Source organism: Pelophylax lessonae, assembly GCF_965119305.1.
Source record: "Pelophylax lessonae genome assembly, chromosome: 2".
Taxonomy (NCBI): Eukaryota; Metazoa; Chordata; class Amphibia; order Anura; family Ranidae; genus Pelophylax; species Pelophylax lessonae.
Window position 1 is genome coordinate 156,572,892 of NC_138769.1, and position 14,937 is coordinate 156,587,828.

General features: G+C 42.8%; 1 protein-coding gene across 1 annotated transcript in view; it reads left to right on the top strand.

Moving 5' to 3' along the window:
• Positions 1 to 14,432, top strand: part of DPH1 (diphthamide biosynthesis 1) — a 455,101-nt gene extending 440,669 nt beyond the window's left edge. The window contains exon 11 of the mRNA XM_082245828.1: positions 13,220 to 14,432. Coding sequence (XP_082101954.1) covers positions 13,220 to 13,273 — 54 coding nt within the window. The 3' untranslated portion in view covers positions 13,274 to 14,432. The remainder of the gene's footprint in view (positions 1 to 13,219) is intronic.
• Positions 14,433 to 14,937: the final 505 nt, after the last annotated feature.

The following is a 14,937-nucleotide window of genomic DNA, read 5'->3' on the forward strand; positions in this document are numbered from 1 at the left end:
GACGGGATGCTATGGTGTGAATGCAGTCTTATAGCTCTGGGACATAGCAGAGCTTGGATGTTCATTCACAGCATCACGGCAGAGCACTTCTCTTTTTCAAAAGCATTCAATGTAGCAGTGCGTGATCTTTTTATCTCTCAATATGTAGCAGGCTTCGAAGGTGCCAACAGAGGCCTACAGGTGTGCCAATCACATAACATTGTATTTTGCAAAAAAGACACAGTGCATTGTAATATACTTGGGTCCCTTGTCTGTATGGGTCATTTTACTCATAGGGTGGACTGCACCTTTAAGCAGGCAGGTGTGTGTTCTTTTATTCACTTTTATTCTCTTCCTGTCAGCCCATAAATGTTGGGCCATTGTCAGCTGCCTGTGAGGCCCCATAGAAACCCCTAATGCCTGAGATCAGAGCTGATAACTGACACTCTGCTGGGGCTGTTGCAGATAGGTATGTCTGTCAGTAAACAGAGCCATTTAATTTGTATTCATTTAATCCTGACAGTAGCTGGAGTGCTATCAGACCTAAGAGGCAAGGTGGCACTATTGTAACAGTTAAATAATGGAGATTCGGATCAGTACAGATACTAATTGGTGGTTGGATCTCCTTACACAGTGCTCCTGGCATGTTAAAGAAAAAATGAACCCAGTTCTGCTGCTCTATAACCATTTCATCCCCAGAGGCCATCAAAGCCTAGATGCTCGGACCAAATTTAGCAGTGTCAGTCATTTTTGGTTAACTTGACAATAACTCTCTGACTGATTTGCACACTTAAATCATGTTACGTACAGGTCTTTTATTTGGTATGCTGTTTTACTAAATACCCAGCTGACAAAAATGTGAAAACATGCAGATTGATTATATCACATGTAACCATTTGTATTCCAACCCTTTTTTTTTTACTTTTAAAGTCATTTCCCCTTTTTCTTGTTCAATATTTCCATTGATTTGAATACAAAAAAAGGTCACTTGGATTACATAAGGTCACAACAGTATGACATCAGATAACAAAACTACATTAGCAATCAACAAATATGAGTAAGGGATAAAAAGATCTAATGGATTGAACCCCAATTTGCAGGTACAAAGAACTATAGCCTCAAATGGGCCTTTACTGCATCAACTGGTATCGCTTCTCGGCCTTTTGGCTAAGATCAAGTGTAGTATCTGTTCTTATCAGTGATCCAGTAGGGGCGGTGTGCTGTCATCTGACCTGGCCAAGGCTGGGTGGTGGCTATGCAAACCTGCTGGCGTGATGGGAACCTGGAAGGTTAGTACTGGCAGGAATTGAAACTGAATAGGTAATTGGGGGCCGGGAGTAAATTCTCCCCGAGAAAGCTGGAAGAGTCCATTACCTCCTGATTCAAACATTCTACCTTGTCTGGCCATGGGCTGGGAAGGCAGAGAGTTTGCGGTGTCTGGCCCTCCCGGAGTGGTCGCCCCACAGGTGCTCTTAGTAACACTTGGGTGTGGGACCCCAATGTGTGAACCGACACATGGTCACAACTCCAAACACTTTTTCTGCACTGCGCCTTTTAGGGCTGGGCCTTTTGGCTAAAGTCCGGGGCAATTTTTGTTACCAGGCCTCAGGGCCCGGCCAGTGCACCGACATGCACGGCCACTTATTTATTTATTTTTCTCCCACGTTTCTCACCTTTCACTTTTGTGTGTGTTATCTTCCCACCATGGAGGGTGTGAGTCCTCGGGCTTACCCTGAAGTCTAGGGGGAGGATGTGTGGCCTTCTGGTTCCTTCCTCCTCTGTCCCTGGGGGGGGTCTCTCTTCAGGAGAGCCCCTCGACCAAGTATTCGGTGTGGCTTCGGCTGCCCAGAAGAACGGGGTTTGCCAGGTCTTCTGGCTAGGCAGACCATTAGAACCCTTTGTCCCTGTCAGGAGCCTCGCGCCTCGGGGATCAGGGTAGAGGTCCTAACCCTTCGGGGGGGGTGGACAAACAACACCTCTAAGTGCACTTTTTTGTGTGTGTTCACATGCACATTTTTGTGTTTACTTACCGGGCTTTTTCATTTCGTTTTTGCACCACCACAGATTTAAAAATCTTGACTGAATCAACTGGTATACAGAGACAATATTTCAAGGAATTTACAAATGGGGTAAATCCGATGTGTAGTATGGCCTAACATATTGAGTGTTCCAAGTCAATTACTTTTTTATGCACTGTAATGCACAATGACAGCTGCATCTGGCAGGTTGGTTTATAAACAAACCACACTATTGGTTCCTAAGACCCCTTTCACATGATCTGACCAATCAGGTCCGCCTGTCTGTTTTTCGGGCGGACCTGATCGGGCCACCCATTCTTCTCTATGGGGAGGCGGATGTCCGCGGACATGTGTCCGCTGACACCTGTATGGCATCCGATCCGACAAGATCCGCTGAAAACAGACGGATGGTGATAAGTTCACCATCCGTCCAGGGGGTCAGATGGAATTGGATGAAAACAGACATGCTGTCTGTTTTCATTCGATCTCCCCATAGAGGAGAGTTGGACTCAGCGGATCTATCCCCCCCTGAGCTAGCGAAGTCCATGAAAACGGATCGGCCCGTGTGAAAGGGGCCTAACTGTGAACCTGCGGCTCAGAGCTAGAAGTGTCCTGTGTAAGACCTGTGGCTCAGAACTGTAATCTCATGACTAGGAACTTGCACAAGTTTGCCTTTTGTAATTTTTAAATGGAACATTTATTTACTTTCTCTTCTCTTGGGAAGCCATGACTAAGAACAGTAGTCTCTGTAATGTGGGTAACAAGTGGTTATAATAATAAAATATTTTATTACTATATTTTAGCATTCTTCAATACCCTTCACAATGACTCTATTAGGGCTCTAATAATTTGTACAGTGCCCTCTATCTCAACAATGTGAGCAAAAGTGCAGGTTGACCTAATCAATTTACTGTTGCTCCCTCATTGTTCAATGAGCAGGCTAAAAGTGCATCCTTGGCCAAGCTGAAAAGCCTAACTGCACTGTATACCAGGGACCTTCTTTTGCCTTCTGGTAGTGGTGCCAGGATCACAAGGCTTTTTTCCCATGAAAAACAGTTTACATACTGTATATATACTGTACACTCACCTGCCACTTTATTAGGTACACCTTACTAGTACCAGGTTGGACCCCCTTTTTCCTTCAGAACTGCCTTAATCCTTCTTGGCATAGATTCAACATGGTGTAGGAAACATTCCCCAGAGATTTTGGTCCATATTGACATGATAGCATCACGCAGTTGCTGCAGATTTGATGGCTGCCCATCCATGATGCAAATCTCTGGTTCCACCATGTCCTAAAGGTGCTCTTTTGGATTGAGATTTGGTGACTGTGGAGGCCATTGGAGTAAAGTAAACTCATTGTCATGTTCAATAAATCAGTTTGAGATGATTTGAGCTTTGTGAGATGGTGCATTATCCTGCTGGAAGGAGCCATCAGAAGATGGGCACACTGTAGTCATAAAGGGATGGACATGGCCAGCGACAATACTTAGGTAGGCTTTGGCGTTTAAACTATGCTCAGTTGGTACTAAGGGGCACACAGTGTGCCAAGAAATTATTCCCCACACCATTACACCACCAGCCTGAACAGTTGATACAAGGCAGGATGGATCCATGCTTTCATGTTGTTCACACAAAATCCTCACCCTATTATCTGAATGCCACAGCTGAATTGGAGACTCATCAGACCAGGCAACGTTTTTCTATTCTTCTATTGTCCAATTTTGGTGAGCCTCAGTTTCCTGTTCTTAGCTGACAGGAGTGGCACCTGGTGTGGTCTTCTGCTGCTGTAGCCAAACTGCTTCAAGTTTCAATGCATTGTGCATTCAGAAATGGTATTCTGCATACCTTGGTTGTAACGAGTGGTTATTTGAGTTACTGTTGCTTTTTTATCATTTTGGACCAGTCTGCCCATTCTCCTCTGACATCAACAAGGCACTTTCCTCCACACAACTGGCGCTCACTGGATATTTTCTCGTTTCCGGCCATTCTCTGTAACCCTAGAGATGGTTGTGCATGAAAATCTCAGTAGATCAGCAGTTTTGAAATACTCAGACCAGCCTGTCTGTCACCAACAACCATGCCACGTTCAAAGTCACTTAAATCCCCTTTCTTCCTCATTCTGATGCTCGGTTTGAACTTCAGCAAGTCATCTTCACCACGTCTAAATGCTTTGAGCTGCTGCCATGTGATTGGTAAATTAGCAGTTTAATTTGTGTTACCAAGCAATTAAACAGGTGTACCTAATAAAGTGGCCGGTGAGTGTATAATTCAGGTGAGATTTTAGTTGTTTGCTAGTGCTGCTTCAAAGATGAACTCCAGGTATCATTTTTATTGCATAGTTTTTATTTTTGTTTATTGGATTTTATTGTCATATTGGTCCACCTTGGTCCAATGTGAATATAGAGTATATATCCTATACCTGTGGGACTGCTGTTGAAGCAAAGAATTACTGTAGTAGTTGGCACTAATACAGTGATTGCCATGGTTCTTTGGGTCCTGTGTTGAGCAGTTTCCCTTCAGCATTGTGAACACAGGGGGCCGCCGTTCCCAGAATTCTCTATATTTTTTATATTGAACACAGGATGTTCTCTGATTTGATAAGGTGGAAGTTGTGACGTCACCACCCCACCACTCCACCTTGTCCAATTGGAAAACAGGCACAGAACCCAGAAGACTGTGGCGATTTTCGTACAGTGATTGTCTAGTTTTGAATATGTATACTTAAAGCGTTCTAATGCAATAAAGAAAAGGCTGGAGTTCAACCTTAAAGATCCAGTTCAGTAAGCATTAATATATCAGTTACTGGAAGATGCTTGTGAGCCCTATTAGGGGTTTATTGATGCATATTTTTCACATATATTTCCAGCCTGCTGTAACCATTATCCTGGCTTCTCAATCTCGTGACTAGATCCAAGTCATTTTGCAGTACAGACATTTTATTGGGGAGAGGAGACACATTTTCTTGGGTTTCTGCTATGTAGCTGGAACCAGGGGGAACACACAGGAAAACCTGCCTCTGGAGTCTCTAGAAAAAAAAAGAAAAAGGAAGCCAATAGGCAACTCAGTCCACCAGTATCCAATGTTGGGTGGACCATTAATTCTTCACATAGGCAACTCAGTCCACCAGTATTCAGTGTTGGGTGGACTATTAATTCTTCACATAGGCAACTCAGTCCACCAGTATCCAATGTTGGGTGGACCATTAATTCTTCACATAGGCGACTCAGTCCACCAGTATTCAGTGTTGGGTGGACCATTAATTCTTCACATAGGCGACTCAGTCCACAAGTATTCAGTGTTGGGTGGACTATTACTTCTTCACATTTCAAAAAAGTGAGAGAACTAAGTAGTTGTATAGAAAAGTTTTTCCATGTGTCTAGTAAAAGAAAGTAAATAAATTTACATGATCCCCCCCCCCACTAACAGAGACAGTGCTGACTGGGGAAAACCTCCTGCCGAGCAAATGCCTGCTCCCGGCGGGGGCGGGCAGGCAGGCGGGGCAAGCTGTCCCCGCCAGGAGAAGACAGTTAATATTGCAGGCAGGCATAGCAACCGCTAGTGATAATATAATCACAAGTGAATCCGGCAGGCTGGTTGTACCCAAGTTGATCGATCGATCAATCAACTTAGTACATTCAGCTTGTCCACACATGCTTCGCATCTCAGCCAGTTCAGCAGGAATTTGAACTTTCTATGGCCGACCTTACTCCTATTTCTCCCTTCGCATAATTTCACCTCTTGGTGTCCCTCATCACACTCAGAAAAATATTTTTTTGTTGTTCGTTTTGCTTATCAATGGTGCAGACAGCAATGAATAAAATGAAGTTCCAGAGTCAGAGCAGTAAAAGAAGATTGCTGATTGGTCACTGCACTCTCAACACCTTGCTTTACAAAATAAATCTAGCTATGTATTTTAACAGTTTCATAGGAGCCATGGAAATGGTACATCCTGTATGATTAGTATATAGAAAAATCAATAAAACTGCAACCCTGTAGACAGCATTTTTCAGCCTTTGTCTGTTTCTTTTATTTGTAAAAATATAAAAAAAACGTTATTGGTGTACAGTGAAATTACCCATAGTTCCTGTAGCATGTACGCTGCCATTCTTAGAGGTTTATTTATGTTACAATTTCCACACTTGACAGTTAGATGTTCTGAGTGCTGTGATGCCATCTTTGTCTGTAATCCAGGCGTAGGGCTTGTGGCAGTAATTGTGCACTTTCTGTACTGTTGTGTAACTGGCAGAGTACAGTGTGGAATCGTTTAGGAAGCATAATAAACTTTCAGTCTGCAGCACACTTTTTTTTTTTTTCCCTAACTGCTTCCTAAATGGCATTCGGGAGTTAGACTTGTTTCCTACGCTCATTCATTATGCTACAAAGCAGAGATTGCAGTGCCTGCAGAGACTGGATGTGCGCAAAGGTCACAGATAGAGAAGCCATGTCCTGACATCAAAATTGTCCTTCTGGATTAACCCGTTGCCTAGCAGTCTGGACTTCTTTCAGTTTAAAATACACCATTTTTTATAATTAAAAATAAAATGCTTTTCCTGTGAGTTGCTGCCACAAGGGCTTCTTTCAGATAAACATCGGAATGGAACTTTTGAAACGTGCTTCTGGTTCCCAGGGCAAAAAAAGCATACTGAGCTAAATGGATTAATATACATGAGCATGCGATGAAAAGTTTGATTTGTGCTGCTGTCCACAGGGACAAATGCTGCGTTGTCTGCACTTAGGCTGCAGCCCATTTTTCTTTGCCATGCACACACGCACACATTTAGAAGAGCGCAGAATTGTGGCAGAGCAGCCAGGAAGCAGTAAAAACAGGTGACCGAGCTGCCAGCCACCCACCCTACTGCTAACATTACAGCTGGACAGATCTGTGTACATGTCTCAGATGCTGCATTTTTAACTTGGGCTGCAGAATTTGCAGGCAGCATCGTCTGTCAAACTCATCCATTGGGTTCATTGCTAGCGCAACAGAAGGCCAAACTCTCGGCTTACAGTTGCAGTCCAATTTTTTTTTTTTACTTCAAAATGTCCTTCTGAACACCGGCCAATTGCTGCTACACTGCTGGCAGTAAGCTCTTCCACCATGGTAAAAACAACCTATCAATGTCCATTGGCTTAGGTCCAGTTTGTAGGATTCTTCCTGTTTAAAAAATGGAGGAGGGTAGGCACACACAGTCATGGTATTGTCATATCTGGGGAAAACAATAGTAATTGGATAGGGGTTTCTGTTTAAACACTTTCTTCCCAAGAAAAGGTCATGCAAAACCATTGATGGTATTAGATGGCTGTCAGACATGCAGGATCTAATTAACAGGTGTGTGCAAAGACATGACTGCTTGTATGAATAAAACATGAATATCTATGCTTTGAGAAGACTTTTTCAATGCATAATCCAGGTTATGTCATGATTATCTAGGGGAAGACTAGATTACAGCTAGGTCAAGAAAATCTAACACTCATTTACTTTCTCCCCATAGTGATTGTCCCAGAGATGTCTGCTGTGATCTATAGGTAGTTAACTGCCAATCCAGCCAAAAGTATAATAAAAACAGAAAAAAGTTGGGGCACTGTGTAAACCGAATGCAATGATTTGCAAATCACAGAAACCATTGTTTTATTCACAATGGAAAATAGAAAGAACATCAAAATTTGTATTTTTTAAAATCAGAATGAAGTTTATTAACAACTTTTAACAGTACAATAAACAATGCACGTTTCGGAGTATTACACTATACAATACTTTCGCAGAATACAAAGTAGAATAATGTTCTTGTACAAGGACAAAGCAGGTTTATAAAACCAATTGAACCTGAGAAGTCATTAGTCGTTATATCTCACAGCGTATGCATCCCTAGGTATGGTTTAGGAAGAAATTCTCATCATATCTCTTCCCCAGTACTTTAAATTAAACTCACTCCAAGGGGACAAACAGAGCGGTTGAGGTACCACTTAATCAAGAATTAGGTCCAGTGGAGCCAAGCCAGGGGCAGCTAGCCAGCATCCCCAGATCTTATTGAACCGGGTCGGGTTGCCTCTATGCTGATATATCAAGCGTGAATATCTCAAAGTTAATCCTATGTTGGCTATTCGCATCTCTAAAGTTGGAGAGGTTTGAGAGATCCAATGTTGCAAGATCAGCTTTCAAGCCTGGAACAGTACTCTGAGGGACACCGCCTCTCTGACATTTATGTTCAGTATAACTTCATCCAGTATACCCAAAAAGCAAGGTTTAGGGTCAAGAGAGACAGTTACTGTCTCTCTTACAGTTAAGTGGTGCAACTTTGGGCACCGCCAAAGATGATGTATCAGGTCCACATTAGCTACCTTGCATCTCGTACACAATGGATCTGGGCGGAGTCCAAGAGTAAACAATTTAAGTGGAGTATGATGAACCCGCAATAATATATATAATATATATAGTTGGGACAATCTTTGGGTTACATTTAAAGAACAGTCATGGACAGATTCCAGGGCCTCCAACCACTGATCCCCATCTATATCACCTACATCCTCCACCCATTTTTCCATAGCTGTGTTGGGAAAATTCTCCAGGTACTCTTGCAGCAGCATCGCATAGCACCTGGAGATGAACTCTTTAGTGGATGTGGATTGCTGCATCATATTGAAAAGAGGAGTGGGAGATAACACCCCCTGCTTTAATAGCGTGCTGCAATTGAAGGTGGGGGAAGTACATTTTGTTTGACAATCCATATCTGGCTTGCATCTGGGCAAATGGGAGCAACCTGCCATTGCTTAAAATGCGACGGAGGTGAGTAACACCATATTTTAGCCACTGGGCTGCACACTGCAGCTTTGCCAGTTCCGCGTAGGTATTGTTGTTTCAGATGGGGCTGTAACTAGTAAATCCTGACACTCTTTCTAGTTGTTTTGCTTTGAACTAAATCTTATGTAGTAGCCTATATGTGAGGTACCTTTTGTTGGACTTAGAAGAGCTGGGTCTCAAGGGCTTCCGGGAGAGTCTGAGCTTCTACACAGTGTAACGCCATAGCCAATGTGGAATCAACGTGTGTTTCCCTCTCGGCCAATACATCATTCATGCCATTTAGCAGCTTCTGCAGCTGGGCTGCCAGGTAGTACAGCCAGGGGTTCGGGAAAGCTAGGCCCCCAGTATCCTTAGACCTCTGGAATTGCTCCAGCCTGACTCGAGCAGGATCCGATTTCCATAGTAGTGAGCAATTGAGCGATATATGTAATTTACCACTAAAAATATTTTAAGGGGTATAATCACAGGTGTATTGTGTAGAAAATAGAGGAGCTGGGGCATTAAGATAATTTTTGCTAAATTGGCTCTACCCGCCACTGACAGCAGTAGTTTAGACCACAATTTCACCTTATCCCTAAACCGTGACAGCAGGGGAAATATGCTCAAACGGCAATAGTCCACAATCTCAGCCGAGACTATGATTCTGAGACACTCTGACTCTTTAAGATGCTCTTTTTATATCATGTTATTGACCTGTTGTCAATTACCTAATTAATTGCAAAATTTTCTTCCTTGTTAGTATCACTTACTTTGCCAGCTTTTTGTTGCCCTGTTCCAACTTTTTGAGACGTGTTGCAGCCATCACTTTCAAAATGACCCTATTTTTTTTCTTAAAATGGTACATTTTGAATCTGATATGTTTATTGTGATTAAATAATGGGCTTATGAGATTTGCAAATCCTTGCATTCTGTTTTTATGTAGATTTTACACAGCGTCTCAACTTTTTTTTTTTTTCAACAATGAGAGGCATATTTATAAAGCAGCGAATGTGACTTTCACCAAACATTCATAGGGGCAAATCAATTACTGTCATATAAAACATGCGCAAGAAAGTTTTACCTGCAGTCAATGGCAGATTCACTGATTTAGGCTTCGTTCACACCTAGGCATATCGTGAACTTTTGGGCGACAGGCGTCCTGCAATTTTATTTGCACGATTTTACCGTCCTGCAATTTTGTTTGCACGATTTTACCGTGCCGCAATTGGAGTGTCATTGAAAGTAATGGGATCGCAAGCACGTCCCATGATTTGCGGCAATTCACAATTGCGAGCAGAATCACAGCGTTTCCACCCACGATCCAAGATGCCTAGGTGTGAAACAGCCCTTTAAACGTGCCCTAATGTGTTTTATATTGCCTATAACAATAAAATACCTTATGTAACTTGTATTTGAGTTTTTGTGGACGCCATGAAAAGAGCAGATGAAATACATACAGCATTTCACAAAAGTGAGTACACCCCTCACATTTTTGTAAATATTTTATTATAACTTTTCATGTGACAACACTGAAGAAATTACACTTTGTTACAATGTAAAGTAGTAGTGAGTGTAGAGCTTGTATCACAGTGTAAATTTACTGTCCACTCAAAATAACTCAACACACAGCCATTAATGTCAAAACCGCTGGCTACAAAAATGAGTACACCCCTAAGGCCCCTTTCACACAGGGGAGTCGGTCCGCGGACTCCGTTTTTGTCAGCGGGGGATTAATCCCCCGATCCCCCTCTGAGCAGGTGGATGGCAGCTCTGTCTCCGCGCTGTGTGCGGAGACAGAGCTGTCAGGTCCCCGCTGTCCATTCTCATCCAATCCTATCCGATCCGCTGGACGGATGGAAAATAGGGTTTCCATCCCTCCAGATTTGACGGATCGGATGTCAGCGGACATGTCTCCGCTGACATCCGATGCCCCATAGAGATGCAAAAAACAGACAGGTGAATCTGAACCTGTGTGAAAGGGGCCTAAGTGAAAATGTCCAAATTGGGCCCAATTAGCCAGTTTCCCTCCCCGGTGTCAAGTTATTAGTTAGTGTTACAAGATCTCAGGTGTGAATGGGGAGTAGGTGTGTTAAATTTGGTGTTATCGTTCTCACTCTCTCATACTGGTCACTGGAAGTTCAACGTCACACCTCATGGCAAAGAACTCTCTTGAGGATCTGAAAAAAGAATTGTTGCTCTATAAAGATGGCCTAGGCTATAAGAAGATTGCCAATACCCTGAAACTGAGCTGCAGCATGGTGGCCAAAACCATACAGTGGGTTAACAGGACAGGTTCCACTCAGAACAGGCCTCGCCATGGTCAACCAAAGAAGTTGAGTGCACGTGCTCAGCGTCATATCATAAGGTTGTCTTTGGGAAATAGATGTATAAGTGCTGCCAGCATTGCTGCAGGTTGAAGGGGTGGGGGGGTCAGCCTGTCAGTGCTCAGACCATACGCCTCACACTGCATCAAATTGATCTGCATGACTGTTGATAGCCTCTTCTAAAGATGATGCACAAGAAACCACGCAAACAGTTTGCTGAAGACAAGCAGACTAAGGACATGGATTACTGAAACCATATTCTGTGGTCTGATGAGACCAATATGAACTTATTTGGTTGAGATGGTGTCAAGTGTTAGTAGCGCCAACCAGGTGAGGAGTACAAAGACAAGTGTGTCTTGCCTACAGTCAAGCATGGTGGTGGGAGTGTCATGGTCTAGGGCTGCATGAGTGCAGTCAGCACTGGGGAGCTACAGTTCATTGAGGGAACCATGAATACCAACATGTACTGTGACATACTGAAGCAGAGTATGATCCCGTCCCTTCGGAGATTGGGCCGTAGGGCAGTATTCAAACATAACCCCAAACACACCTCCAAGACAACCACTGCCTTGCTAAAGAAGCTGAGGGTAAAGGTGATGGACTGGCCAAGCATTTCTCCAGACCTAAACCCTATTGAGCACCTGTGGGGCATCCTCAAATGAAAGGTGAAGGAGCGCAAGGTCTATAACATCCACCAGCTCTGTAATGTCGTCATGGAGGAGTGGAAAACGGCTTCAGTGGCAACCTGCGAAGCTCTGGTGAACTCCATGCCTAAGAGGCTTAAGGCAGTGCTGGAAAATAATGGTGGCCACACAACATATTGACACTTTGGGCCCAATTTGGACATTTTAACTTAGGGGTGTTCCCACTTTTGTTACCAGTGGTTTAGACATTAATGGCTGTGTGTTATTTCGAGGGAACTGCGAATTTACACGGTTATACAAGCTGTACACTCACTACTTTACATTTTAGCAAAGTGTAATTTATTCAGTGTTGTCACATGAAAAGATATAATAAAATATTTACAAAAATGTGAGAGGTGTACTCACTTTTGTGAGATACTGTATATGACTTATGTCTGTTCCCCACTGGGTCTAAGCCCAAGAACTGAGCGATCAAGAGACCACTGATCGCTCAGTTGTTGGGGCTACTCTTAGCAGAAAGCGGTGACTGTAAGTTACCGGTTCTCTGCTCTGCCCCTCCAGAGTTCACTGGGCAGTGGCGGGGGCAGGAGAGGCTGCTACCGGTCAGGCATCTAGGTGGATCCTTTTATTGTCGGGATACATATGGAGACTGGAGCTGTTCTGTGACTTCAGCCAACAGTGGATTGCACTCCTGTGACCCACATGAGAAGTATGTGCAAACAAGCTTTGACCATACTTCTCTTTTAAAGACTCTGACAAACCAAAGCATTATTTAGCCAAGGATGACCCTAGTCACCTACAACATTCATCGTGGAGACTGAAGAGGTAAGTACAATGTATATGCTTTCATCTATCACAGCCTGCACGTTCTTTCATTTTGACCCCTTTGTCTCTTTAAACACAATGAGAGAAACATATTAAAACTCTTTTGTCTCTTTACATACGAGAGGAACGTATCAAAACTGGAGCAGACAGAATCTGGAGTAGCTTTGCATGGAAACCTATCAAAGCCTAAGCGACCAATGCGAAGATGTATGCTGATTGGTTGCTATGCACAGATGCTCCATATTCTGTTTCCTCCATTTCTGATAAATTCCCCCTAATGTGTGCAAAAACTATTTCAAAGTCTATCTACAAAACAAATTTTGTTGGATTTTTTTTCATACTCGTAGAAACGTGGCCACCTTTAGAAGCATAGTTGCACCAAACAGCTCTGTACGTGAATGTTGCAATTGATATTTCTGTTGAAAAACATAAAAATATCAATATTAACTTTTTATAAGTAGACTCCATAAACCACGTAACTAATATAACTGATATTCCGAGAGGAACCCATTGGGACCCAATTCATGGGAGTTTCACATTGCGATGAACCGTAAATTTATCACAGGTGATAAAAATGATTTTATGTCACAAAGTTTAGCACAGGTTACCAATTAAAGAAGTAACTTTTTTTTTTCTTTTGCTTTGCTTTAGTCATCTCACCTTAGAAAGACCCCAGCCACTGATGAGTGTGCAAAGAAAGTCTAGACTGCCGCTACCAGGAAGAGAAGCCGAGCCAGAGCGAACAACCAACTTGCAGACTGGGCCGCGCTGAGAACTCCAACCACTGCCTTTGTATTGCTGATTGCAGGCACTGAAGTCATTCACCACCTCTCCTCGGCAGTTGTGAAGAGAGAAAATGAAACCGTATGTTACATCAGCTTGGTAGATCTGAGAAGTATCACTCCATTACCAGCTCCATAGCCTTTTAGTTCGAAGATCGTTCCTTATTAACCCTTTCAAGTTTACAAGGACCCAGAGAGCATCACTCTATTACTTTATCACATCTTACAGCCTTTCAGTTGATGGACTGTGGGCAGAGGTCAGGTGGCCACCTCTATTTCCCTTTTAGAGTTTCCAGAGCCCATACAGGGTCTGCTACTAATCAAAAGCTCTTTTTAATAAGGGCTCGTGTGAGCCATATTCTCCCTCCTCTTGCCGTTGCCTGGGTGACGAGGAATCAGTACCCACAAAGCCCCCACTATTGGCACTGACTGCAGCATCCCCTCCTGTGAGAGCCAATCACCTCCCGCGTGGAGACCCACAGCAAGCAGCTCTGTAATGTCTATGTGATGGGATCACGAGCTTTAATGTTCTTTGGAAGGGACCCAGCAATTGCTGCGCCTGCAGCTTCTATCCAGGGAAGAGCTGAGCTCAAGGGGTGTTAACATCGATTGAAGTGAGAAAGTGAATAAACAACAAATAGCAATGTGCGCAGGTAATGTGCGGTAAGGGGTCGCAGTCCCTGTCGTGCAGGATCCAAAGTCCTTCATTGTATAACAATAGATGCAAAATACATTTTGTTTTATACCTTCAGCATGTTATCAAATTCTTCAGAGCGCTGTGGATTGGTGACAGCTCCTCCCGGGAGGGAGACCTAAGAGAGGTAGAATTAATTTCAGCAGCAGTAAACCCAGTGTGACATGACAAGCCATGTGTCTGCCTCTTCTGTATGACACAACTGCACTCTCTTATATTAAAAAATATATCAAGTCACATTTTATGTTCAACACATTACATTTGTTCCGCAACGGTGAACTGGACAAGCAGAATGACTGTGCCTGCATTGCAAACGTATATTATGTATAGTCTACATGTAAATTACATTTAGTTTTGAAAAGTCCTAGCTTTTGTAATTAAAAAGAAACCCCAGGCCACAGAAATTGATTAAAAATTACCATATATAAGAATACCAGTTTTTGTGTATGATTTTTTTTCCTATTTTAGATATTTTAGACTATTTGGCATAAAAAATGCTCAAAAAAGGGCATGTAGCAAGAACAAGGGGGGTTTTAGTGCCCACTGCCAAGTCTGTGACCAGCAGTGTTTTTCAATTGCACAGGAGGTCACATACTTGGCTGTTTAGCAGGGGTGCCTAGATCATAATATTGGCTGAACAGAATTACAAATATCTTTCAAGTAAGAGTTCACATATCTGTATACAGTATAAATTGTTCATTTAGGTGTTTGCTCAAAGTTTAGCTTTCAATTGCTAAAAACATGTTTTGATTGGTTTGAACCATGTTTTATTATTTGCTTAAACTTTTGCTATTGTGGAAATAAAGGCAAAACCTAACTAACTCTAAACTTACTCTCAGCCACATTCTAAGCCTAACCTAACTAGCCCTGTAAAGAAAAAAAATTGCTATACT